Below are 27,620 nucleotides of genomic sequence, written 5' to 3'. Positions count from 1 at the left end.
TCACTGCTGATGATCATCGATGAAGCCCAAAATCCACGCCACTGTGGGCGCAACCAACCCTAAGTACACACACCTACTTGTGTCATTAAGCTGAACAATAGATAGTCTTGCTGTTGGCCATATCATATGGAAGTCACGCTACAGGCACCAAGTTCACTTGTCTTTGTGTCCTGCATCGGAATCAGACACAAAGAAGGTCACATTAACAGTCACAATACGCCCCTTTGAGCACACTGCACCGCAACAATACACAAAAACACACATCTGTTCATCTCAATCACAGGGACAGTGAAGTGTACACAGAATTGCCTCGCACAACACCACCACCAACATCACATCTACAAATACTACCCACACACTTTCACATTCCTCACATGTCATGGACTGTCGTCACATTCAGCACATATAGGAATGGATGTTGCATCCAAACACCACTTCCAGTAGACAGCCCTGCAATGGACAAACACCTCATCCACATTGTAACAATGGGACAATGGGAAGACCAATAGACAGAGAGACAAATACAAACATCACTATGCAAACAATACCTGGACAATAGGGATGGGGGCATCAGGAACACTCAGGGAGGGAGGCTGCACTGGGACACATAACACTTTGCAAATGCCCCTAGAACAACATTTGCACAGGAACTGTCCCTACATGTATCTCAGGGACAAACAATACTAGACCCAAATGACATACCCTTCTACAAAATGTGGAAGTGCAAATCAACATAGCACATACAACTCCAACTACATGGGACATACCTCTACATGAAGTACCTGCAAGGTACACACAGCTAAATGGACACATGCACAGTCAAAATGCAAACAAAAGTATCACAATTGAACACACTCCATGTCTGCACAAACAAAAATCAAGCTGCCACACATTTGATGAATCCATAATCCATATCAGGGGGTCAAGTGTAACACCATACATGCTCACATTGGACAACACAAGATGAAATACTTACCATACCAAACAGTACACACTGCCATTCAACCACCATTGCTTTTACTCCCAAATATCCATAAAGTCAACAAATACCCTTCTCTTGGGGGACACCAATACTGCTCACAAAGTCAGATACTGCAAACAACAGCAAATGGATCAGCAAGCAGGCTGAAACACATACAACTGTAGGCATACAGCACAAGTCACTCAGGAACAATATAAAGGTAGAAAAAATATTGCAGGACAAATGTATACCCAAAAACCCACAACTGTTTGGGTTTATTAAATGTAATTCTTTTTAAGTCCAAGGTCATTGGCTAGTCCATGTGCTTCTGCAAAGGCACATCATATGTGCACTTCACTCCTAGCTGCCAGGGAACCTCCACAGGAAGGAGCTTCAAGTAGGCAGGCAGGCACCTCAGGGATCATCTTTGATGGGGGTGGGGGGGATAGGATTTGGGATTGGTGGGTTTGGAAGGGATGGACAGCTTCTTGGGAGGGGTGGGACTGGGTGCTTGCTGGGGGCAGGTGTGATAGGATAGGACTTGTAGGTGGAAAGGAGGGGTTCGGAGGTGGGTCAGGGCCTCTTGGGTTTGGGACGGGGTGAAGGGAACAGACAAAAGGTCAAGGTCAAACGAAAAAACTTTAAGTACACAGGGACAGTCAGCAGAAAGGAGTGAGGATTTGGAGGTCAAGGGAGTGGTTGTCTGTTGTGTCAGTGTGGATGTGTTGGGTGTGTTTGCGAGTGGGAGGTATGCTTGTGTTTATGTGGTGTCTGTTGCGTGGGTGAGTGTGTGCATTTGTGTGTCTTGGGAGCTGGGTCGTGGTGGTGCTGGGGGATGGAGTGGTGGGTGTGTCTGTTGGAGTTGTGTCTGAGGCTATGCTGGATTTGATGGATGTCTGTGTGTCTGTTTGGGTGGTGTCTCAATGGTATGCAGGTATGGTGGTTGTGGTGGGATGTCTATGTGTCTGTTGGGGCGGGTACGCTGGGTGTGGTGGGTGTGTCACTGACTGTTGTGGTGGTGCCTGTGGCCATGCTTTTTGTTGGGTGTGTGCCAGTAAGGGTGTCTGGGTAAGTGGTGACTAATGTTGTGCCTGTGGGTGTCTGTTATTTGCTTGCATGCCTGTGTAATTTATGGTGCTTGTGTCTGTGTGTTCTGCTCTTGTGTGTTGAGGTGGGTGTGTGCAGATCGGTCTGTGTGCTTGGGGAAGGTAGGGGAATGGGAAATTTGGACTGGGAAAAGGGAGGTGGAGCGGGGACAGAAGGTGGGGGGTGACTGGCTGCTGTCAGTGTAAAAGCCAGAGCCTGAAAAGATCTCTGTAGGCCAGACATTGCACCATGAATGCTTTCCAGGAATGCATTAGTCTGCTGGAGTTGGGTTGCCCATCGCTTGAATGGCATTCACAATGGCTGTCTCCACAGAGATACTTTTCAGTAGGTCAATAACCTCCTCACTAAGGGCAGCAGGGGTGAAAGGGGCTGGGGAGGAGGTGCTTGCAGCAAAGGAGATGCCCACCCTCTTGGGTGAGTGGGCATGGCCAATTGGGTGAGGAGCAACAGGGAGGTTGGTGGTAGAACAGGGGTAGCGGACAAAGATGGTACAGGTGTAATGTAAGTCACTGATTTGGGGTGTATTAGACTTGTGCTGAGGCAGCTTGTACAGAGTTTTGGTGGAAGGTCAGAAATCCACATTGAACTTGTTTTGTATGTGATAAGGCTGAAGCTGCCGACATCATCCACTTTAATGTTTGCCTATTACACAGGACAATGTCTGACTAATCCCTCCCTTCCGTGGTCTGCGGGGCTGTACCCTGGAATATGTACTTTGACTCCGTGTGAATCAAACATTCTTATGTCACAAAGGTCCAGACAAATGGACAGCCTATGTGCTGTACACTTGAATCAAATGTTTGGTGTGACCAGACAGTTGTACGTGTTTGTTTGTGTGTAATGGCTGTAATCCTGAGCAGGACACTGTGTACTTGTAACATATCCCTCCATGCACTAGTAAGTTATGTCTTCATCATATGGTTCACATGGTCTTACATCTCTACATAGCAAAGTGTTGAAATTAAGCACGCAGACAATGATTTTCCGATGGGTTAATTTATTACAGTGTTGATGCAGTAAATACAATTTTGACAGAAAGGCGAAAAATAATAAAGTGAAGGTGTCAGTCATGGTGAATGAAAACACTGTAGTAGATGCCACACCATTGGGGGTCCAAAGTCCAGAGTACTCCTCCCATTAGAACTATTGGGAAGTTCAGGAACAGTCAACAGAGTGAATGTGTGGCACATAAAGGAGTTGCTTTGGGAAGAGGTCACTTGCTAGCAGTGGTGGGTGTCTTGCCATCCGCACTTCCTGGATTCTTCGCTGGACGTCCATGCTTGCGTGGTGGAGGGGGATCTGCTGCTACAGGTGCCTGGGGCTTGTTCCTCTGCCAGGGCCTCCCGTCCAGTGGCTGGCCCCAATGATGAGGGGCCTGGTGTTGATGCTCCAAAGGAAGGGGTAGATTGGTGTTGTAGAGCCCTGCTCAGGGTGGTGTTAATGTCCCTCATCACCCCTTTTAGGGAGGCTATGTTGGTACTGTGAGCCTCCCACTGTTCAAGCATTTCAGTTATTACCTGGTCCATCATGCCTTGGAACTCCTGATAGACCCCAAGACGTGGCTGATGGTGTCCTGGCCAGGAGCAGCCCCCGTGGCTTCACCCCAGTGGCCCCCAGCATTTCCCCCACGCACCCTACCCCCACTGGTCTGTGCCCTTGCCACGGGGTGCCTTCTCCCACTGGGTCCTGGACCCTCATTGTTGGAAGTGTTGCGCTGCTTCTCAGGATCCAGGACTGGGAGCATGAAATGGTAGACACTGTGCTTGAGACACAGGTTGAAGGGGGGGGTGAATGGTTGCCTGTGACGTTGAGGCAACCGGGCAGGGTGCCCAGATGGGCCAGAACCATCTTCCACATCCAGGCGTTCAGGAGAGTCTTCTTCACTGAGGGCTTCTCCCAGGGGGGTAGTGTCAGTCTCTTCTGTGGCCTTTGTGTGCCCAGTGGCAGCTCGACCTGTGATATGAAAGATACAATGTTACTGGTTGTACTGTGACATCTGCCTCCAAATATTTTGTGTTACATTAAGCATAGACCTTGTACAAAGTTATTTTGCAGTTAATCTTATTGTGGCAAGTAGTCATGATTTTGGTTGTATTGACCTGACATTTGTGAAGCATGCCAATTCCAAGTCAGGCAGCTGCTAAAATGTGCAGGTGATTTGCCCTTGGGAGGATGGCCTGGGAATGCCATCTTGCCACCAGTGTAGGCAAAACAGTGGCTAGACAAGATATGTCTTTCGCAATTTTGAGGCCTAGTTGATTGTTATGCAGGAAGACCCAGGACTATGTTGTATATGTGACTGGAGTCATCATGTGTCTAGTGCAGTGTGAATGTGTCTGCTGCCACTACCATTCTGGGGATGCATCTTGAGGCCTTTGGGACCTTTGTTTTACACAATGGGTAAGCTGTCCTTCCTGTCCTCAATAGTTTTTATCTTGGGTTAGCTGGTCAAGATGGAGCTAGGTGGCCAGACACATCTCAGAGTTGAGCAAGATTTGTTAATTTGTCCCTCCTAGGTGAGTAAACGTCAACTGAGAGTTAGCAGGCAAGGGTATTTGGACAAGTGACCACTGTTCTGGTGTTTGGAGTTACTGAAACAGTGCCTTTTGGAGTTGCAGCAATGTCACTCTCCATACTGCACACACTTGACAAATGGTATCCTCTCAGTTGAGTAGACTTCAATTGAGAGTTCATAAATAGATAGATTTTGGCAGGCGAACATTGCTTTTGTGGTTGGGGTTAGAGAGACAGGTCCTATTGGGCTTAGCATTTCGGTCACTTCCTCTGCCTCCCACCACCATACAAATGTTATCCTCCAAGACGAGTAAACTTCATTTGAAAGTTCCGACACAGGGTTGTTTGGGCATGAGAACAGTAGGCTTGTGTTTGGAGTTGGAGAGACAGAGCCTCCTGGCCTTAGCATTCATGTCACTTTCTCTGCGTCATACATTTGATACATGTCATCCCCACAGGTGAGTACACTACATTTGTGAGTTTAGAAAGAAGAGTATTCCGAGAACTGAACACTGGACTAGTATTTTGAGTTAGTGAAACATGCCCTCCTGGCCTTAGCAGACATGTAACTCCCTGAACTACGCACTCTATGCAAATATCATCCTCCCAGGTAAGTAGAATTCAATAGAGATTTAAGACACTGGGTTAGTGTTTGGATTTGCAGAAGCAATGCCTCCTGGCCTTAGTAGTCATGGCAGGCGCGGTACTGCACACACCATACAAATGTTATTTCCCCCCCCCCCCCAGGTGAGTACACTTCATGTGTGAGTTACCAAACAGGAGTCTTTGGAGAAAAGCACCCTGAGCTGGTGAATGAAGTAGCAGTGATGACCCTCCTGGCCTTAGCAATCATATCAGTCCCTCTACTACACACACTATACACATTGTATCCTCCCAGCTGAGTAAACTTACATTGAGTGTTGCCTAACAGGGGTCTTGCGACTAATGAACACTGTTCTAGTGTTTTGAGTTGCTGAAACAGTTCCTCCTGTGAGTTGTAGTCAGGTTATTTCATATAGTTCACACAGTTTTCCAATGTTTCTGCCCCAGGTGAGTATACTTAATTTGTGAGCTGATAAACAGGGGTAGATGGGCAAGTGACCACTGTGTTGGTGTTTGGGGTTAGAGAAACAGGACTTGCTGGAAGTTGCAGTCATGTCACTTTCTCTAGTACATACAATATACAAATATTATCCCCTCCAAGTGAGTACACTTCATGTGTGAGTTACCAAACTGGAGTCTTTGGAGAAGAGGACACTGGACTGGTGGTTGGAGTGACAGTAACAGAGCCTCCTGGGAGTTACAGTCATGTAACTCTCTGTAATACATACACTATACAAAAGCTGTCCTCCCACATGGGTACACTTCAATTCAGAGTTACCAAACAATGGTATTTGGACAAGAGAACACTGGGATGGTGGTTGGCTTTACAGTCATAGGGCCTTCTTGGCCTTAATAGTCCTGTCACTCCCTCTACTTCTCACATTTGACAAATGGTATCCTCCCAGCTGAGTAAACCTAAATTGTGAGTTGCCGGATAGTGGTCTTTAGACAAGTGACTACTGTTCTGGTATTTGGAGTTGCTGAAACAGTGCCGCCTATGAGCTGCAGTCAAGTCACTCTCTCTGGTACACAAGCTTGACTAATGTACTCCCCCAGGTAATTCCACTTCAATTGAGAGTTCACTAACAGATGTATTGTAGCATGTGACCACTGTGCTAGTGTTTGTAGTTGCAGGAATAGTGCCTGCTGGGAGTAGCAATCATGTCAGTGCCTGAGTACACACACTTGACAAATGTTATCTTCCCAGGTGTGTACCCTTAAATTGATAGGTACTAAACAGGGGTATTTGGAGAAGTGACCACTGGTCTGGTGCTTGGAGTTATAGAATCGAGCCTGCTGGGAGTTGTAGTCATGTCAGTCCTTGTACTACACACGCTATACAAATGTCATCTCCCCAAGTGTGTACACTTCAAATGTGAGTTACCAAATAGAGGTCTTTGGACTTGTGGGCAATGAGCTGATGAGTGGAGTGACAGTAAAAGTGGCAAAAGCTGGGCTGTGAGCATTCATGACCCAACATTTTGTGACATTTTTAGTGTTGTGGCTTGCCAGACTCCACTCCCCCAGGTTTTCCAGACAAGCCCTCAGGATAGCCAAGACCTTCTCCTCCCAGGGAAAGAGATGGTATGGGACACTGGGAGGGCCACCACCAGTCTTCTTGGCCTGGAGACCAGGAAAAGGACTTTGCCCCTGAGGTCGTTCCACTTCTTCCAAATGTCCTCCCTTGTGCGCAGGGTGGTATCTACAGCATTGACTCCATCAACGATCCTGCCCCTCATTTCCATTTTCCTACAAAGATGAGTGTGCTGGACTTGTTCTCCAAACAATTGTGTCTCTACTCTTATGATTTCATCGACCATGACTCTTTTCTCATCTTCTGAGAAGCGTGGATTTTTTTTAAACGTGCCATGGGGGGGAAAGAAAAACGTGTGACAGCGACTCACTAAAGGGGCGAAATGCCAAAGGGTGTGACTGGACAAAATTGTGTGCAGGGTGTTGTTTGGGATGGTGAAAAAAAGGTGGTGGCTAGTATCTGTACTGTGTGAAAAATAATTCGCTCTGGCTTCTGTGTGTTGCAGTGTAAATGCAAAGGATTGTGGTGTGTGAAGGGATGTGTTTTATATAGTGTTCTTTGCATGTTTGTCCAATGTGGCAATGTGTGTTATCTGTGTTGTTTTCAGATTCATCCAATGTGCTGTTGTGTATTACCTTGGTGACCGCGGACCCCCGTGGTTTGGACCGCCTTTGGCTAACCGCCATGGGGGGCTTTTTCAGGGCCGCCAACATGGCAGTCTGGCTGTCCGACCGCCAAACTCCTAAGGGGACCCCAGGTCTGGAGTGTGTAGTATATAAATAAAAAGACCCACATCCCTAGTAGAGACCCAAATTAATCTAGATCACCACTAAAATCTAGGCTTTCAAAACAAGTGAGCTTGTATGCAGTAATGTTATTTATGTGAGGAAGCAGTGATATAAATCACAAAACATCATGTAAATTTCATTAATTGATACTTCCAGTCCTATTGTATTGCACAGTATAAAATAAAATATAGGGCTTTACTGGCTATTAGCATATTCAAAGTGGGGCCAGTACTAGCAAATAACGGTATTGAAGTACACTCAAATGATATTAGTTGCCCAAACGTACATGTTGTGGGAAAGCTGGGATAAAGCCACGTTTTCTACTAAAAGCCAACACCTTTCTAACCACATAGGACTTGATAGGACATGATTAATCCCGCTGAAGTTAACCAAGTCGGTCATTCTTCTGAGGTGCATCAAATGTGTATCATTGATCCAGTAACCCTTCATATTTGTAGCAAGACATCACTAAAATCGTACTATATTGATATGTTAAACTGAGCTGCAGACTGCATGTTATGTTTTCACATATGTATGTTTTACTGTATATGTTCTCTCTGTTGTACTCTGGTTTTTTTTCAGTACAGTGTTAGCGCTATACAAATTACGCATACATAAAACAAAACATCGAGAATGTGTGTGGATAGCATTTACAGCAGAGTATGTATAAATACATAGGATCAGGTATATTGTCTGGAGAAGCAAATGACTGTAAACTTGCCAGAATGTTCATGCATAAAAACATATTTTATATTGTTGCAAATAGACTCATTGTTGGGAGGTCCTCTCCCTGTGAGTAGGCTTAGTACCATGGGCTTGTTAAATCCCATTTTAAATGTGGTTGTTTCCTGTGGCACTTGCAGCCGGTGAACTTTAGCTGCCTTTGATTAAACTTTTAATTGTTTTTAAAAACTTGAAAAAATACCCTTTTTTTTTTTTTTTTTTTTTTTTTTTTTTTTACTTCGAGCCATGCAGCACAGCGGCCACACTGATATTCAAGACGTTTATAAACATTGACTAAGCCAGAAGCTCTCATAGACAAGAACAATTAGTTTTGACAATGGAAGATCAGTATAGATTATAACTACTTTTACATTCTGATTATATCTCTCACGGGAAACAAAAAAGACACAATTCTTTTGCACAGAATTGCTAAATCTTAGTCATTCCACGAACACAGAATTTACAATTTATTTAGACATCGAAATATATGTAATTCTGCAAAATTATTCAGACATTAGATAACTGCTGAGTGCTTTCTCCCTATGATAAAACTAATTTTCCTTGTTGATCTTCTTATTCAAGAATTACAAATGTATAAAATATTTTTTCCATTTCTGTTTACATGTAACCTAAAATGTCGCAAAATAGCCTCTGATCACTTTGTCCTTCATAAAGTATTCCTTCACCTGTCGTATTTCCTTCTCCCTGTTCCCCTTTAACTCTTTGAAATGACTTTAGAGTGGCATATGCACTTCACATTTTTCCAACATTTTCTTCTTCCCAATACCCTAATGCCCTTGTTTATGGTCTTTCAATCCCTCTCATGCTCCAATCCCTGTTTCTGTTCTCCTTAAATACTTTGAAGTGACCTTAAGATTTTGTAAGCAGAGGACAGGACATGCCATCTTGGCTTTGCTTTTCTCACTCATACTCAGCATCCTCAAACTGTTTCGCAAAGCTCGAAAGATAATCTATTCATGAATGCTTTGTTTTATTAGTACAGTTTTCAGAATAAAGGCATTGTTTGTAATGGAAGATCTCTGTCATATTAAACTACAAACCATATACAACAGACCAAAATGTATTAATCCCATTGCACAAGTTTTTTATAGTACTATTAACAAGTTGCCTTCAGCTTCTATGTATCGATTGGAAAGGTGATAGGTTGGTATATTTCTTACCATGCATATATAGTACCTACTTTGTGCAGATCTTCTTTCCAATACATATAAGCTACCGTTCTCTTAGAGGAATAGAGTCACCATAGTGATGTATGCCGACTTTGGTCCGCAGGTATTATGCCGACTGACATTTCGTAACCTGCACTTTGTAGAACTATATTAAACAGTACTACAGTAGTAAGTAGCGATAGTCATGTAGACAGCAAGGGGAGGGGAGCAGGGGCACAGGGGTCAACCGCTCCCTCCGTAAAAAGAAAAAAAACCTGCAATCACTGCGTAGTACACACTGGCATCCATAGTGTGTTGGTGTTTGTCCTGCAAATCCATTGCGATATATGAGGAATTCAAACAATTTTCGAGATATGCTATGTCCTTCAAGACTAAGCCTCACACTTTAAATAGTGCGCTATTATCAATGGTGGACAGAGCCACATAGTTACTGTGGCTTCTTCCAGTAGGCTGGGTCCTGGTGGGACTGCTACCAGGCCCAGAGTGCTTTGCTGTTGAGCCCTGATAGCAGGCTTCTGGGAAGAGGTTCTTCCTCAACTAGTGCCTGCCTGCCTCCAGCCCACAGTCTTCCAAGTCATCAAAATCGAAGCCAGGTACAATGGAATGTCTCACTGCCTGAGCTTATGGGTTGTATTTGAGTGAAGCTAGTGTTTGTTGAAGCTCTTCATATGTTGATGTGACGCGTATGTGAATGCATTTCACTAATGTGCACTGGCATGCCCGTGGTTTTCATCTCCCTGCTTGCCGAAATCAGGGGAAGCTTTAGAAAATATGTGGTAACTGTAGTAAGAATAATAAATCCTCTTCAGATATTTGCTGGTGTTTCTTTGCTTCTCCTTCAAGTTTTAGGACAAGCATATCAATGTGGCGTGTTAACATGGCGGACCTTCAACAGTTAGAACACCACTAGAGAAACAGGAGCAAATGTAGATTTATAGTTTGACAGAGATTGTCGAGCAGGGGCACCCTTATTGAGTTGTAATACTTGTCTAGTACACACTGGCTTGAGTTACTTATAGAAATAGAAAGTCTCCAGACTGTGTTGACCATCTTCAATAGTTCTGAGGCCAAAGAAGAACTGTGTCGAGCACCTGACTTTACCGAAAGTTTGGGACCTGGTCTGTGGCAAATCCTCCAGAAAATAGTTTTGTAGTTTAGATAAAAATTGAAAAGCTGGAAATCCGAGCAAGACTTACTGGTAATGTGGGCTGTGGTAGCTTCAGGTATAAATAACATCAACTAAAAACACGCACTAGAAATAAGTAAGTACAGTGTAAACATTGTATCAAGGCTTTTTTTGTTCAAATCAGCCGAAAAATGTAATAATCACTTTCAATCCAAACATTAACTATAAGGACTCTGCTTCTTAAACTTTTTTATCATTTATTTTTTTACTGCAGTGTTCTATAGCGCGATCTCGACCCGATGATATTGGAGCACTTTACATGAGCACCAGTTACATTACACAAGGACACATTCACTTTAGCGGAGATTGTTATTTGCCAAGAATCACATGATGTTAGGCTAACTCTGAAACTCGAACCTTGTTCTGCAGTTCCACAGTCGGTAGTTTTGACCATTACACCACATCTTCTCCCAGTCATTACACAAATAGACATAAAATCGAGGACAGGCAGCACATTCGGAGTATAACATGCAAGAAAGAATATACCTACTCAGAAAATATAAAAGAGTAAATAACATGCTAGAAAACATGGGATAAGGGAAAGCCCATGCTTTTAATGTAAAATGTTCTGGCTATTGCTGTTCTCCAGCGTGCCCACAGACTTTGTAGTGCTGAAGCGTTTTAAACAAACGTTAAATACAGATGCCAACAATTCATAGATATAAGTAGAATTCATGCAGACTGTAAACAAAGTTCAACATATTTTCATGTATAAATATTCTTAGCATCTCGAATGCCTGGGTCTGTTCTAGAACTATGCCAGGGTGGAATGTAATAGGTTTTAAACTGAGCTACATATCACACATTTGTAACTGGATTGTTAATAATGACCTTCTTGCAAAAATACTCCTACAAAGAAAACAAAAAGAATAGATGCAAAAACGATCTGTTTATGTGAAGAAAAGGAAAAAGACAACATTTTTGGTATGTAATGCAGTTTTGGTTCTTTTTCTGTTTTCAGAGCAGTCAGTCTATTTTTTGGGCATCTTTGCTGCCCTATACCTTATGGCATCTGGGACTTTGAAAACAAAATTGGATTTCATCCTTCTTCTGAAAGCACTTCTGTTGTCTAGCTATGGGAAACTGCTGCTGATCCCAGCTGTCATTTGGGAGCACGATTACACATTTGTGAGCCTGAAACTCATCAAACTCTTTGTGCTGACGTCAAACTTTCAAGCAATTCGAGGTAAAATTTTTATCTTTGGTGTATGTTTACTGCTGCACATTACGCTCAAATATACATATATAATCATCATCTTAAACCATTATAGTCAAAATGCATCTTCAACTTTTTAAAGTGATTGTTTTCTATATGACATTGTTATCCCGAGGTAAACTGGAGGAAACTTTTAAATTTTTTAAGCCTTGACGATGCTGAATACAAAATCTTTCATATCCCATATGGGATGCTGCCGCGCTTTAAGTGTAAACTTGCTGCAATATCTTTTCCTTCAAAGCCACCAATCAATATACCTCAGAGTCAGGTGGAAGGGAAGAGTGGTATGATAATACTCTTATATAAATCTTAAAGCTGAACACGTAATGAGCTCCTTTCCATTAGGTACACACTAAAGACTGAGAGGGTCCATCCCTGGTGAAAAAAGATGTTTCTTCAAAATGATACACCTTTGTATCATGGGGACATTCTGGGTATTTTGCATGCTCCATGTCCTACTTGAGAAGTCAGTTGTCTACGTTTTCAGCCTCTTCCAACCTCTGGCTTGTCATTGCTTCTCTTGAACATGGATCTTGGTCATCTGTTGTCAAAGCCAGTCAAGTCAACACACTTTATTCAAGGAACAATTCACATCTTTTCTGTCAGAAAGAAACTCAAATCTTCCAGGTCTTTCCTGCAGCCTCTCTCCTAAGGGATTCTTTCAGATTTTATCATTTCATTCATGTTGGTCAATTAGTGAATGTAGTAGAAATATGATGTGGCTGACAATTTTCACTGCCTGAGGCTCTCGTCCATTAATAACAGTGTCTCATAAAAACAATCCTTCCTAGAATCGAACATTAAATATATTAATTTTTCCATAAGCATGCACGCGCAGGAGTCATATTTTACACAAATGTGGCTCATGTCAGAATACTAAACTGGCTTCCTCTGTCAGTACTTCTTTGAACTCCTTCATATTGGCCTCCTGTGCCCTATCTCTAGAATACGCCTTGGATTCCAATCTATTCTCACTGAAACATGTCTTCAGAATTGTGCTATCATTGTTTTACAAATTACACCGCTTGTGGAAAATCTGACCTGCGAGCCGAGCTCCAGACTTCAGAGACGCAGTAGTAATTTCACCTGGACATGCGTTACTCTTCAGCCACTACTACAAATAAACACTTCTGCTGATTTAGTACATGAAAAAAATCAGATAGCCTCCCTTCACAACATTTTCCCTTCACCCTTAGTAAGGTGTTACTGATGAAGCGATTAATTTCATGTAGCCATAAAACCTAACTGAAAATGCTTTAGGCACTAAGCAAGATGCAAATATCTCCTTTGCCTCAACACCCCTAAGATGACAAAATCAAAGGCATTAAATCAAGGGTTTTCCTTTCCAGTCCCAAAGACGTGGGGGTCTCACTCCTCCTTTTCTTGATGTTCAGCAAGCTCTTATTCTCCTCTTGTATAGGAAAGAGCAGAAACGTTCTTACTCCACTCCTGCTTCAAGGATGAATACTATGTTTTCTTATTGTGGTCACTCCTGGATCGCTCTCTTAGGTTTGTCAGCTGCCTCTGGGTGGTTTTCATCTCACGACGGAGCTGTACCTCTTCTTCTTGGGCACTTTCTTCTCCTGTAGCACCAGGCACACTCGTTCCCTCTCTTAGCAAGCAGTTGCGCTTCTAGATTTCTTCACTCAGATCCTCAAATCCTCCAGCAGAAAGTGATGACTTCAGGTGATGTCCCCTCACCTCTGCAAGACTGAGTGTCAGGCAGACACCAGGTCTTGATTCAGCAGCTCTTCCTGTACTCTGTGGAGTATTTGCTTCCTTGATCACGAATAACTTTGGACTGGAACATAGTGGGGTGGTATGGATCCCACTTTTATCCACATTTTTCAGGCACAGGGTGCAGACTTACTGACCCAAACTTGAAAACTGGGTTGAGGTGGTTCTCTTTCAAATCTCCTTCTAAGGCTGGTCTTCGGGCTAAGCCTTTGTGTAAAGTGATGCTTTTCACAGCATGTAGCACTGGGTCTGTCTCCAAGCAGGCACTCTCACAAATAGGCACAATGAACTGTGAGTTTTCAGCACCTGACTTTCAGTACCCCTTATAAACTAGAATTCAGTGACAGACAAAAAGACAGGAATTTATAAACTAGAATTCAGTGACAGACAAAAAGACAGGAATGGCCTAGAAACCTCCTCACCTGTAGGGATGTGAAGCAGTTTTGGGGGAGGTGGCTGGGAAGGTTGAGGAATGCACGGGTTTGGGCCTTGAAGCAACGCCATTGACATGCCTCTTAGGGGTGGTGAAGAGACCACAGGGAAGGAAAATCCCACACAGATTACCAAACCTAGCTCTAATGCCGGCTAGGCGCAGGGTGGCCTTGAGCTGGATGAGTGCCAGGAGCCCATCCATTCATTGCTGGATACGAGACATACTGGAATGGGAGACGCAGAGGAACAAAAAATGTGGATAACACGCAGAGATGAGGGGGCACTGACTTGACTTGATCGCATGGGGAAGTTTACTGGAACATTTCACTGTTACAGGAGATTTAAGCACTGAATGGAGCACAGATACAGATGATTTATTAATGGGATTGCACATGTCAGATACATTGGTGACAACCAACTGTGGCTATGTTGAAATTCTGGTATTTATAATGTACATATGGATTGGTTTCATAAGGATATTATCCAGTGGGGGAGGCTGTGGGGAAACACTACTGCTTCGGCTGCTGTTGATGCGCATTTCTGACTTTGTATGTGCTCTGGCCTCATACTAAATATCTGTGATGTCTCATATTAATATGCACTGTATTGTTTTTGTTGGTTCTGCATTATAAAATCAATAAAAACAGAGTTATTAGGTGATGTGGGAGCGGTTTGCACAAAAACACACTCATTTGTTTTTAATATGGTGGCTGTACCGCAAGGCTTGCCACATGGACACGATCCTTGGGTGCTTGGTAATCGGGACATGGGAAGCATTTGCTAATACCTTATGAGAACGCTGATTTCAAACGTCAGCATCAATGAACTCCTTAAGAAGACTGCAAAACACCATACTAGAAAAGCAGATTCCTCAGGATAGGAGGCCCCTCATTATTCAAAGCTGCTCATCATCACAGCATGCTTTCCAGGGTCACTGTTCTCCTCCCTGATAAATCAGGCAAGAGAAGCTGCTTTACGAGCCAGAGAAGGGCAGCATATACCTAAAAGGAGTGGAGATGAAAATTTATCTGACCAAGATGCAGATTTGACTGAGGAGAAAGTGGAATTAAAAGGAATACGTGCAGTCAAATGACCTAGCTGATGTAATGTCGCACCTCCACAATAAGTTGGTATTTCCTGCTTTCTCTGTGCCAGATGAGGGTGGTTTACTCAATACCAGGAAAAAAGAACCTGAAATCTTGCCTCTTAATAATGCAATAAAGAAGGTTTTGCCAAAAGAGTGGAAGGAAGTAGAAAAACCAAGGTTTCAAAGGTGTTGGGCTTCACCCTTTCTGCAGGGTCATCACCAAATCTTTCCCTTCACACTCTTATTTTCTGAACCTGATTATGTTGCTTTTAGGACTCTGCACACTTTACCATTTCTAAACAGTGCTTATGTGTTTGTGCTCTCTACCTTAAACATGGCAAAACTGGTTTATATTCAATCGGCTCATTTATTTGTAAGACCGTAGGAAAGTGGTACTAATTGTATTTGGGGCCTGTAAATGAAATGCTATTAGTGGGTCTGCAGCACTGATTGTGCCACCTACTTTGGTAGCCTTTTAAACATGTCCTGCTATTGCTGCCTGTGTGTACAGTTTTAAACTACCATTTTGACCTCTTCATCATCAACCTTTTGCCAGGCCTAAACCTTCATTTTTAATACATACAAGTCACCCCCGGGGTAGCCCTTAAAAACCCACATGTCCTTTTAACTCTTACAAGTCCTCATAGTCAAAAACTCTTACATTTGTTTTTTCACTACTGCAATTCCTACCTTTCGCACATAATATCAGGTTACCTTATTACATTTAATAAGAGATAACTTTCAATTGTGTGCAGGTAGGAATGTCGAGTTGGGTGTCTAAAGAATATTAACTTAAAAACCTCTTTAATAATGAAGGCGGATTTGAAATCACAATTTGGAATATGTCACTTAGAAGGTTGGCATTTTCCTGTCCCAACTATTTGGTGCCTGTATCCTGGGTAGCATGACTAGGTGTAGCTGGCAGTTGACCTTTGTGTATTTCTCCTAGAAAGTGAGGCAAAAGGGGGATAGGTGTTATCAGGATGGGCTGACTTGGTGGGGAGGGGTGGGGGAGAGCTGTCACTTACACACTGACAAGTTACAAAGACTCTGCCTCAGCACAGTCACATAGGGTTTCATACCAGTCTTTTGTACCTGACAAGTTGTGGCCGGGACAGGGAGCCAGAGAATTCCAAACACCTCTGGGGGTGGTAACGTCCAGAACATTCTCCTACCTCAAAGCTGGCACCAAGTATAAATATTGGACTCTCAGACCCACACTTCAACACACCTCTGGACCTGTAGAAGATTCAGAAAGACTGCTATGCTTCTCTACTGCAAGAAGGAGTGCTATTCAGCTGCCCTTCTTCTTTGCAGTTGAGTGAAAAGGACTGGACATCCATCTTGAATCTAGGACCACCAGAGTGACTCAAAGGGGCTAGATGGCTGGCCTTCTGATCAGAGCCTCAGGTACAGAAAAGTCTCCAACCACCTTGAACCCAACACATGGACTCTATGCTGTGAGGGTTGCCCCTCCCCCAGGTGGTGCCACCCCAGTCCTGAACCCTTTAAAGTTGGTGTGAAAGTGCTCTTCCAGTGCAGCTGTGGCCTTTTGGGAGAAACAATGCAGCGCAATGCATCTCCTTGCAGCTTTGCTTCGGACCCACCGCTGCACAGTGCAACTCCAATCCAGGACCTCGCATAGCAACCCGCAGCTCATTGGAACCACCACTGCACGACACATACCCGACACAGGACCTTGCAACTAAGCCCAAAGCTCATCAGAACCACCACTGTGCGATGCATCCCTGATGCAGGAATTTACATTGCAAGCTCACGTTGACAGCATCCTCAATGACAGTGCAGGACCTTTCATCACATGCCTCGTTGATGGCTCCATTGGAACTGCCTTTGAGCAATGCATCCTTGACACTGGACCTCACATCCTAGCTGATTGGAATTGCCATTGCGTAACATCCTCGACGCAGGATCTTGCAATATTCAGCAACCAGGATTTAAAGTACTTTGTTCAGCAGGCCTACCTAGGTCCCTGTGTTCAGCCTGTGCTCCTTAGTGGTCGGCCTGAACTTGTGATTTTGTTCTGGTATGGCACAACAAAATAAACACAGCACTTTGTGCTTTGAGGCACTATTTCTACTTAAATCTTTAAAATTGCATATCTCTGGTTCAAATGATAGTTTGTCATATGGTCTCAAATAATTTATTACATTTTACTCTATTTTTGTAAATTGGTGTGGGATTTTCTTGTGTTATGTTTTAATTTTATTACTGTTTGAAGTACTGCATAAATACTTTACGCATCGCCTCTAAGTTAGCCTGACTGCTTTTGTGCCAAGCTTCGAGCGGGTTAACCTCAGATTAATGTGGGCTTTGCTTATATTGTACCTTGACAAGAATTGTGGTTGCTGCTTGAGTAGAGTTTCACCCCCCATCAACCAGTAACCTAATTTTCTACCCAAAGTTTTTATTTTCTCACAGATGTAGATTCAGATTTTGGGAAGATTTCCCATCTATTGTCAAAGTTGATTCCTTCAGGCTGTTCTATTTGAGGACACATCCTCTGCTGATGTGGTAGACAAAAAGGTGGCTGAAGCGAATAAAAGAACCTATTCTGCCTTCCGTTTTGCTATTGGATTTAGCACTTGTGCCATACAATCCAGACTTAACTATTTCCAGTCACTAGCAGAAGAGGTGCTTCAAGGCAAAGACAGCACTTCCTGTCTGTCTATATTGGAGCAGCAGGTCAGATTCCAGTCTGATATTCCCTTTGACTACCCATGTGCTGCAGCTACTGCTTCTGGATCATTAGTAGCTGCAATACATCACACCTGGATGTGACCCGAAAAGGAGCAATTCTCAAATCTATGCTAAGTTGTCTTTCTTTCACCTGACCTAAGTTATGAGAAATTAGTAAAACAAAGATCTACTAAGAATTAAAAATTTGGGGCTCATATCCACCTCTCACGTATAGGCAGATGGTTTGGATTTTGACGGACATTTCTTCCATATTCTTCTCCATCTAAGAGGTCTAGTCATCCCTTTCGAAGGAAGGGTCACAGTTATCAATACCCCTATGTTTACACGTCCGAGCACCAGCCTATTGTCTCACATACCAGTCCTCCCCAACTAAGTTATGACTATACCAAGAAGGTAGATGGGAAACTTGTGAAATTCTACAAGACTTGGGAAGCATGCAATTTAAAGTTCTTGGGCCCTCAGAATAATCACATCAAGTTACCAGATCAGATTTCAGGAGACTCCAGAGAACTTTCACTTTCAAACTCTAGTACAACATCCACTTTGATGTATGGGTCTTCTTCAGGGTATACATCACTTGATTAATAAGGAAGCAGTAATACTTGTTCCAGAAGAATACCAAGCTATTCGATTTGATTTCATAATTTTCTGAGTCCAAAAACTGCCACAAGAGTATCAATCGGTTCTGGATCTAAAAAGAGTAAACACCCTTTTACTATGTCAGCTTTTTAAGATGGCAACACTGCAGCCAATTCTACTATCGCATCTCCCCAGGTGATTACCTTGGTTTCCTAAATCTCATGGCTGACTTTCCGAATATACCTATTCATCCTGCCTCCCTTAATTTTCAAAGTTTTGTGTGATATATTCACATTTCCAGTTTCAGCTGTAGTGTTACACTACACTGTGAGCCTGCACACCAGGCCGTTCCTAAATCCAGGGTGAATGGGGCAGTGCCCCCTTTTCCCCATCCCACGGATACCCATGATAGCCATAGAACTTAATCTACCTGTGTGCAGAGAACATCTTTTGCTAAACAGATACCCTTTTGTACCTTTTGCACTAGTTAAGAAGAGTCATTGATCGTTCATATAAATTATGAGTTGCTGGTTTGCCAAACAATTTATTTGACTTATCAAAAATCATGAGTTGATGTCCCTTCATATATGCACTATCACTATGCTGGCAGCATCTCTATTTCTTGGGCAACCTTAGAAGGCTTGTGTTAATGATATTTGTACAGCGCCTCCTGGGCTTCGGCTACACATTTGTTTTTCACTATAAACTGCAGATTGTGATCATGTGGTAGTATCTTCTGGTATTCCACTACCTTATATTATAAGGAATAACATACCCACTGCTGTCCATTAAAAGGGTATCGGAAGTCACCTGTATATCTCATGATCTTATAAAGCAGCACATCCTCAGCCCTCTATATAGCCTTGAACTCCATAGTGACTTGAAATATCCTTACAATGTATTGCAGGGAGAATACTTTATCTCACATATAATAAATTTAACATGCCAGCATGAGAGATTGTGTAACATTTCCTTATGTTGTAGGAAGCCTTCTGTAGGCCAGTGTGAACCAATAATAAGGGACAATCAATTGAGTTTATTGTCAAAGTCCATAGTACTGATTCAGGTTTGTATCTAGGTATTCTGATGTTGTGTATACTTGCATTATGTTAAGCACATCCAGTTTACTCACTAAGCATTGACAAATTGAGTGATATCACACCGGTGTGTGTTATAAACTTTAGGAACACATTGAGGAAAGCGAACCCCAGACTACTGAACGGCACGCCAGTGCAATACCCCCAGACTACTGAACGGCACGCCAGTGCAATACCCCCAGACTACTGAACTTCAGTGCAATACCCCCAGACTACTGAACTTCAGTGCAATACCCCCAGACTACTGAACGGCACGCCAGTGCAATACCCCCAGACTACTGAACGGCACGCCAGTGCAATACCCCCAGACTACTGAACGGCACGCCAGTGCAATACCCCCAGACTACTGAACGGCCCGCCAGTGCAATACCCCCAGACTACTGAACGGCCCGCCAGTGCAATACCCCCAGACTACTGAACGGCACGCCAGTGCAATACCCCCAGACTACTGAACGGCACGCCAGTGCAATACCCCCAGACTACTGAACGGCACGCCAGTGCAATACTTATGGCAGATCAGTGCAATACTTATGGCAGAATATGTGCTTTACAAATGGCAGATAACAATAAAAATACAAATAACTGCCTACAATTGCTTATTAAAAAAATCACCTTTTAGGAACATGAAATCCGTTTGATCTTCCTGATTATTTTGGGTATGGTCCCTAGTGTTCAATAAATGTTTGACCTAGTACGCTTACTACTCTCCATACAGCAAGTGGTGCCATTGCTAAGGGAAGCGTAAGAACACAGCAAAATACCGCAGGTGATATAGCCGTGTACAGTACTACTACAGCAAGGAAAGAGATTCAAGTTCTTTACCTGTGCGAGGAGCCAATGCAGGTCTGTGAAGCGGCTTAGGATCCTAAAGGCTCCTGTTGGCTTCCCATCTTGCTTGTGAACTCTGATGGCCGAGTGGATTAATGCCCTCGTTTTGTTTTTCACAGGCTCGGAGCACCACTTGGGTAATACAATCACTGATCTGTCCAAAGGTCAATACATTTGATTTCGATTATAACAGCGCAGTTCATTTTCTTTTGTGTGCGAAATAAACAACCAGTCTTTGTTTTACTGTTCATTTATTTTAGTATATAGGCACTATTTCTGAGTAGACAGACACGCGAATGTTTTGAATGAAAACTGAAGAACTTCCTTGATGACCTGTTCAGTTACTAGTGCAGAAAATATATCTGTTTGCAGTCGACGAGAACTGTTGCAACACTCCTGTTCTTCTTAGAATGTGTCCAGAGCACTTTTTGCTCGGGGCAGCCTCAGCGAAAACTACTATTCTGGTTTCTCTTGGTTCCATTTCCGTCTGTATCTCTAATGTATCCTGCAGGCAGGTGTGATTGTGGAGGTATTGTAATCCTAACTACACTGTGAGTTTTAGCGGTCTGGTTGACTGATCTGCTGTCCATGTAAGATATGAGTGGACAAGGGTTTTCTGGTGTCCGTGCACTGGTCTTCACCAAAAGGTCAGTGTACAAGTTTGTTAGTTTAGCTCCTTTGTTGTGGAAGGGTGAAGAACCTATCCTCTTGTTTGATATTGATTTTCCAGATCTTATCGGAGAGCCTAGCAAAATGTTAAGATGAAGGCTTTTGTGTTGCAAGTAATAGTGATTGTTATATCGGCTTTCTTGGTCATCGGTTTAAAATCTTCAGTGTGGTCCTCGGACTTGGCTCGACCTAGAGTGGGTAGGCCTCAGTTCTTTACGTGTGATATGTAGGTACAGGAAAAAGGTTTACTAAGTCTAATTGGTTGCGCTCTGTAAAGATATTCTAATTGTTCGTGTGAGGTTGTTCTTGCTTATAAGATGGTCCACTAATACACATCTTTTCAATTTATTGATGGATAGATGGGCTGAAATCGCTATATTGAGTTGCCCGGCTAACATAATACTTGGTAATCTTAAAATGAATTGACAGAACCACTTTTGTCATTGTGGCTGCCAATGAGCCATTTAATATGTGTGTCGCAGTCTGCAAAAAAGCATGTATTCAAGATGACACCTCTGCAAATAGTGCCAAATTGACACTCTTTTAAGGCATCCAGCATAATATCAGCCATGCCGGGGAGCAGTATATTCGTGCACGTAGACAGAAATCACTGGCTAGGCGTAGGTTGCAAACTGGTGCCCCCGGGGTACTGTTCGGTGGAACCATCTTCCTCATGCTCACTGGATATCTGCTAACTCTCTCTCCTGTAGTGGGAAACACCTGAAGATTTACCTCTTTGCCCCTCCACATCATTGGTGGGCAGAGAACTGTCACTGGGTCACTGGGGCACTTCCTCTTCGCTTAACCCTGGCAGTCCACCTGATTCGTTCCTCAAAGGACAGCTATGGGCAGCAGTCATAGGTTCAGGCACCAGGTGGCACTCTGGTACCTTCATACGGAAGAATGGGGAACCGACGAGGGGGTTTCTATATATTGCAAATAAAGGGGCAAGACACTGAGTAATCTCAAGGTTTATGAGCTCCGTCTTCAGCCTGCTCAGTCTCTGGAGTGTCAGTGTCAACACTGAAGATGAGGAAGCAGAATTGAGTGGGAACCGATGAAGTATAGCTGTCTCGTGCTAACCGCAGATACTCCCAGTTTTGGGCTGAGGTATTCTGTCCTTTGTGTCTTTGGACCGTCACGGCCATGAGCCCGGCAATGTGGCACTGCAGCATCTTACACTCGTACATCCATCTCCACTGTAATACCAGTACCATAGGAAGCCTGCGTACTGAAGGTTACATTACTGCCCACGAGCATAAATGCCAGTCGAATCTAATGCAGGCTTTTGGCCAAGATTAGTTTTGTTTTCGTTTGGTTCTGCAATAGTGATTCAGGAGCTCTGTGCTGGCAGCGAATAGTGTTTTACTTGACTTGTACTAATGGGTGTCGCTCTTTTATTTGGATGGTACATATGATTGCCTAATCTTCAGAATTCAGAATTAATCTTAGCTAGTTAATGCTTGATTTAAAAGGAGCATCCAGGTATTTTTTTGTCGAGGGAAAAACAATATGCAGGAATTTCTTGGATGCTTTTGCCATTACTTTGATAAGCCTTGCTGTATTGCCCAGTCATTTCTGCAAGCAGTGATGAATAAAGTGAATTCTCTTTTGAAGTTGAACTTTTACCCAGAGCACGGAATGGTGAAAGAAGGGCAACTCCAAAAGAGAAAGGGGGTTGGGATCAAAGTCCTATAGCAATATTCTCAAACCCATCACTGACAATTCCTGTAGGTGAGGCTATTGTATAGTACAAGGGCACAGGGATACACGGATTAACAGAATGTGTTTACTTGCAGAGATTAACATGCCTGGAGACGCGCATTTCACAAAGTTCAGCAGACATACATGCACCCGCGCACACAGACCAACAAAACGCAGGCATCCATGCACACAGATGAACATTCATACATTCTGATGTGCATCAGGAGGCGAATTGTGGGGCACATCAACAGAGCATGAGTTGATATACTTCATGCAGTGCACGGGATGTTTTCCAGCATGGGGTACACTATGATGTGCATGAACAGAGCACCTTTGATACACCACAAGGAGTATTGGGTAATGCCTCTTAATGGGCGACCCATTGAAGTGGCTTAAGAGCGCACCAGGTGCTGTACATCTGGTAAATGCAGGGTGATGTACAGTTCGGGGTTGTAAGGTAGTGTACATGATGGGTTGTAGGGTAATACGCAGCAAGAGGCAGGCAGTGATGTACGCTGGGGACTGCACCATTATTAACAACAATGCTAATCAGTTACATAGTGCACCACAACTCTACTGCAGATAGGTGCGTATGTTGTTATTATTAGTATTAATATTATTATTAGTAATAGTAGTATTATACATCGGTGGAATGTGAAAGGCTAAGGGTTTCAACATGTCACTGGCAGCTTGGGTACAAATCTCCGCTATTAAGTTCTCAACTTACAAAGCTTTGTTTACCATTATCTCAGTTTATTTCAGTGGTTCTTTTTCCTGTCGTCCTGCATACCATGTTGACCCTCCTTGAATGTTTTGTTCAAAGAATTCTTAAGAGAATAACACTAACTTTCATGATTGTTCTTGTTGTCACTGATTAGTACCAACCTATTCTGGAAGAGTCTGAGTTTGAGTGCCTCTTTGCTGCAATAGTACTCTTACAATACAACGAGAATCCACATGAACCCAAAGCCACTGGAACCACGAGACAGTGACTCAACCTTGCGACGCCAGTGAGGTAGTCAAGCTTGATCCCTTATGCTACTTGCGAAATAGGTTGTGGAATACGACAACTCGAAGCTGTGAAAGCACCATACTGAGAGCCTGTTTCCCTTTACTAGCTCCTGTGCCTTTTCACACTGAGTGCCCCTTGTGCTCTGAAGCTGCATGTAGGACTCACTAATAAATAAAACAAATGAATAGATTTTCCACATTCCGTAGCTCACACATACTGATTTTTCACATTTATATGGGGAATGTATTGCACTTCAAGGAGGTGGCTTGTACACACATGGTCAGCATCCTTGATACTGTTTTTGCACTATTTGACCTATTTTCCCAAGTAATGACCAAAACTGTGTTCTTTGGCATCATCTCAAAGCGCACCACTGTTCATTCCTTCCAAACAGTGCTTTACATCAGCAGGTACTATTGGGTGCTCAGTACCTGCACCTCTTTGTTTTGGAAGGGATAATACCTGCACTTCCTATCTCTGCTCCAGTTCTTTTAATGGGAGAGTACTGGCACTTCTTGGCATTAAACTGGTACTCGGGGACTAGGAATGCCTGTACCTCTGTAGTTCCATTTTAAGCACTGCTTCCGGAGCCAAGCAATCAATGCTGTAATAAGACGGCAGGATGGGTATAAATTGCATCAGGGATTGCTGAACTGATTCTAATTACGCACAATATACGTTGTTAGATTGCGGGTGTTTTTTGTTTTTTTAGGACAAACGTGTACTGTTAACAGGTATACTTCACAAAGCCTCACATGATTTATCCATTTTTATATTACAGTTACGCTGAACACAAGTCGAAAAATGTCCTGCGTGGCCATCTGCACTGGATTAATTTTAGAAAGTATTGTCGTCGATTCTTGCAAGAAGATGGAATGGAGTATGTGAATATGTCTTAAAAACTGCAAAAATCAAAAACATTGAACTTTTTGATGTTTCAGCCCAGAGTATAGACTGATGGAAAACATCTGCTGTGATTGCAGGCCGAATATAAACTTTATGCAGATAAAACACTTACTTTCAATATGAATTAAGGGAGATGGGTGAACTCAAGAGACGTTTACGTGTAAAAGTGTACATTCAAATGACACTGCTGAAAGAATTTGTTATTCTTCTCTAAACCTCATTTTGTTCATAGGATTATCTCAATATTTGCGACCAAGCTATATTTTCCATATTTTAATGTTTTATGGCTAATTCAGAAAGTAGCCATGAAACAAATGAACCCAATACATTTGTGATTTGTAACTTATACCTGGTATAACTTTCACTAAACACATATCCCATTATGATAGTGATTGTCAAAGTCTTGTCTCAGTTTTAAGGAGCGAGCACGAAGCGCTCCGTCCCCTGCTGTAATCTCTCTTTGGGCTTCTAACCACGCCCATGTCACGTCAGTCACTTTCATTGGTTCGTGGGCTTGCCTTTTAAAATGCGCTTGCTTCCATTAGTGAAAGGCAAGCATACGTCATGCCGTTTCCGGTGTTTAGCCCTCCTCGAGCGCATCGACCAACTACTGAAAACATACGAGGCTCTATATTTTCCGTCTGGTTTCTGGACTACTTTTTCTCTTTATTTTGCAGAGCAATATCGCTGGGCAGTAGTCAAGCGCTTTGCATGACATCGATCCTGTTACATAGGTAATTGCACTTTTGCCAGTTACATAGATAATTGCACTTTTGCCGGTTAGATGGATAATTGCATTTTTGCCAATAGGTTTCACTGCAAGGGAGCTTTTATATTTCTTTGTGTGTCTGCTTTGCGCTGATGGCGGCCGTCGGCTCGCTTATGTGAAACTTTTACTTTTCAGTTTATATGGCAAGAAAAGTTATGTGAAACTGTTTTACTTTTAATTTTCAATTTATGTGGCAAGAAAAGTCCGGTTAGGGGTTTACAGTGGTAATAGCTCTAACTCGAGCAAACGCGAGACCCATCGCATTGCAAATACTTGTTTTAGTATGTTCTTTTGTGAAGCTGGGTAGTAGCCAAATCCTCTGGAATGCAAATGTTTTGTGAGTATTCTGTTACTTACTATTTACCTAACCGGAAACCGATAAAATCTTTTCCTCACTCTGTGTATTTTTATTAAACACATGTTTTCCTGTGTCACCAAGTGGAGTATCAGCCAGGATTTCGTAAAGCTTACATTAACTGTCCACATTTGTTCTTACAACTGTGGTAAATGCTCTGCGTGGAAATACTGTATTAATACCAAAGTGTTTGTGCATGACAATGTCAAATTCAACGTTAACTCCTTTACAAATTGTAATTCTCAGAATATTGTGTATGCCATTTGATGTCAATGCAATTTGATTTATATAGATCAAAGAAAGTGAAAGCTAAAAAGTTGCATTTTACAGCACCCGCAGCCAGGTAAATTATCGGGTATGCCAGCACCACTGGTTGAACATTTCCAGCCGCTGCCCAATATGGCTGAAGAGATTCGTTGGCAGGTCATTGAACATGTGAAACCTGACCCCTGAGGCGGTGACAAATAACCCGTATTATCAGAAGGAATTACAGTGGATTGATAGATTGGACTCAAATTACACAAGTATTTAACACCGCAGAGGACTGGAGACAGGCAGCATTCATTTAACTTGATAACTTGAAATTGTTGTGCAACATCATGTACGAGTTTCCAAAGATGTTTTTCATGCCATATGTACTCTGTGTTGTCCACATGGGCTTGTTTGTATCGTCTGAATTTTCTCTTCCTGCTTTAAATTAACTATTTATTTTCTTTGAGGATTTCATTTCTTTACAACCATTCCTAAATAATTTTTCACTGTACATTTATGTTTTATGGAGGCCTGTTTCAGCTCAATTTTCATTATTGCAAACCTTTTTGTGGATTTATTCCTTGGCTTATTTACCATTTTTAGGTCGAGCACGCAAGCGATTTGACCTGTTGTAAGTATTATCGGCTTTTAAACACACCCACCTCACACCCATCACTTTCATTCGTTTGTGGGTTTGCCAGTCAAAAATCACTTGATGTCATTGATAAATTCTTTACTTTTGTCTAGCCTTGGCCGATATACTCCACCATGGGCTAACTACTTTTTTCTTTTGTCTGCGCTCTGTGGCTGCCATTGGGATCACAGCGCTTAGAGCGTGAACTTGATCGGTAGTATCGTTTTTACATGATATGCACTCTGATCTGCTTAGTACATGTTCTTTGCAGCAGGCATTGTAACCCTATGCGCTACCTTATGATGACTCCAAGCTTCCACTAGACAAAAGTATGTACTCTCTCCAGAAAAAACATAAATCGCCAGCGTTATTTTGACTTTTTTTTTTGTCTGTGTTCCGTGGCTGCCATGGCGCTCACAGTGCAAACTCGATCGTCAGTGTCGTTTTTACATTATATGCACTCTGAACTGCTTAGTACACATTCTTTGCCGCAGGAATGTTAACCCTGTGCGCTGCCTTATGATGACTCCAAGCTTTCCCTACACTAAAGTATGTTCTCTCTCCAGAAAGAACATAAATCGGCAGAGTTATTTTGACATTTTTACATTACAAGCACTTTATGATTTGCCTAGTGCGTGTTCTTTGCAGCAGGCCCATTAACCCTATGCACTCCCATATGTTGACTCCAAGCTTTCACCAGACAAAAGTACGTTCACTCTCCAGAAAGAACATAAATCGCTAGAGTTATTTTGACATTTTTACATTGCGTGCACTTTGTATTTGCCTAGTACACAGTTTTTGGAGCAGGCACATTAACCCTGTGCGCTACCTTATGATGATTCCAAGCTTCCACTAGACAAAAAGTATGTTCCCTTGGCTGCCAAGGCCCTCACAGCCCTCAGAGCGCAAACTTGATCTGCAGTATAATTTTTTACATTATTTGGACTCTGATCTGCTTAGTACATTTTCTTTACAGCAGGCATATTATCCCTCTGCGCTACCTTATGATGACTCTAAGC

At 42.8% G+C, this 27,620-nt stretch overlaps 1 protein-coding gene across 1 annotated transcript in view; it reads left to right on the top strand.

Moving 5' to 3' along the window:
* ARV1 (ARV1 homolog, fatty acid homeostasis modulator) overlaps positions 1-26,428 on the top strand; it is a 106,978-nt gene extending 80,550 nt beyond the window's left edge. Inside the window, exons 4-5 of the mRNA XM_069235029.1 lie at positions 11,568-11,792; positions 24,467-26,428. Coding sequence (XP_069091130.1) covers positions 11,568-11,792; positions 24,467-24,573 — 332 coding nt within the window. The 3' untranslated portion in view covers positions 24,574-26,428. The remainder of the gene's footprint in view (positions 1-11,567; positions 11,793-24,466) is intronic.
* Positions 26,429-27,620: the final 1,192 nt, after the last annotated feature.

The sequence above is a fragment of the Pleurodeles waltl genome, chromosome 5 (genome assembly GCF_031143425.1).
Source record: "Pleurodeles waltl isolate 20211129_DDA chromosome 5, aPleWal1.hap1.20221129, whole genome shotgun sequence".
NCBI lineage: Eukaryota > Metazoa > Chordata > Amphibia > Caudata > Salamandridae > Pleurodeles > Pleurodeles waltl.
Note: the sequence above shows the minus strand (reverse complement) of the source record. Positions and strands in the feature narration are given on the sequence as shown.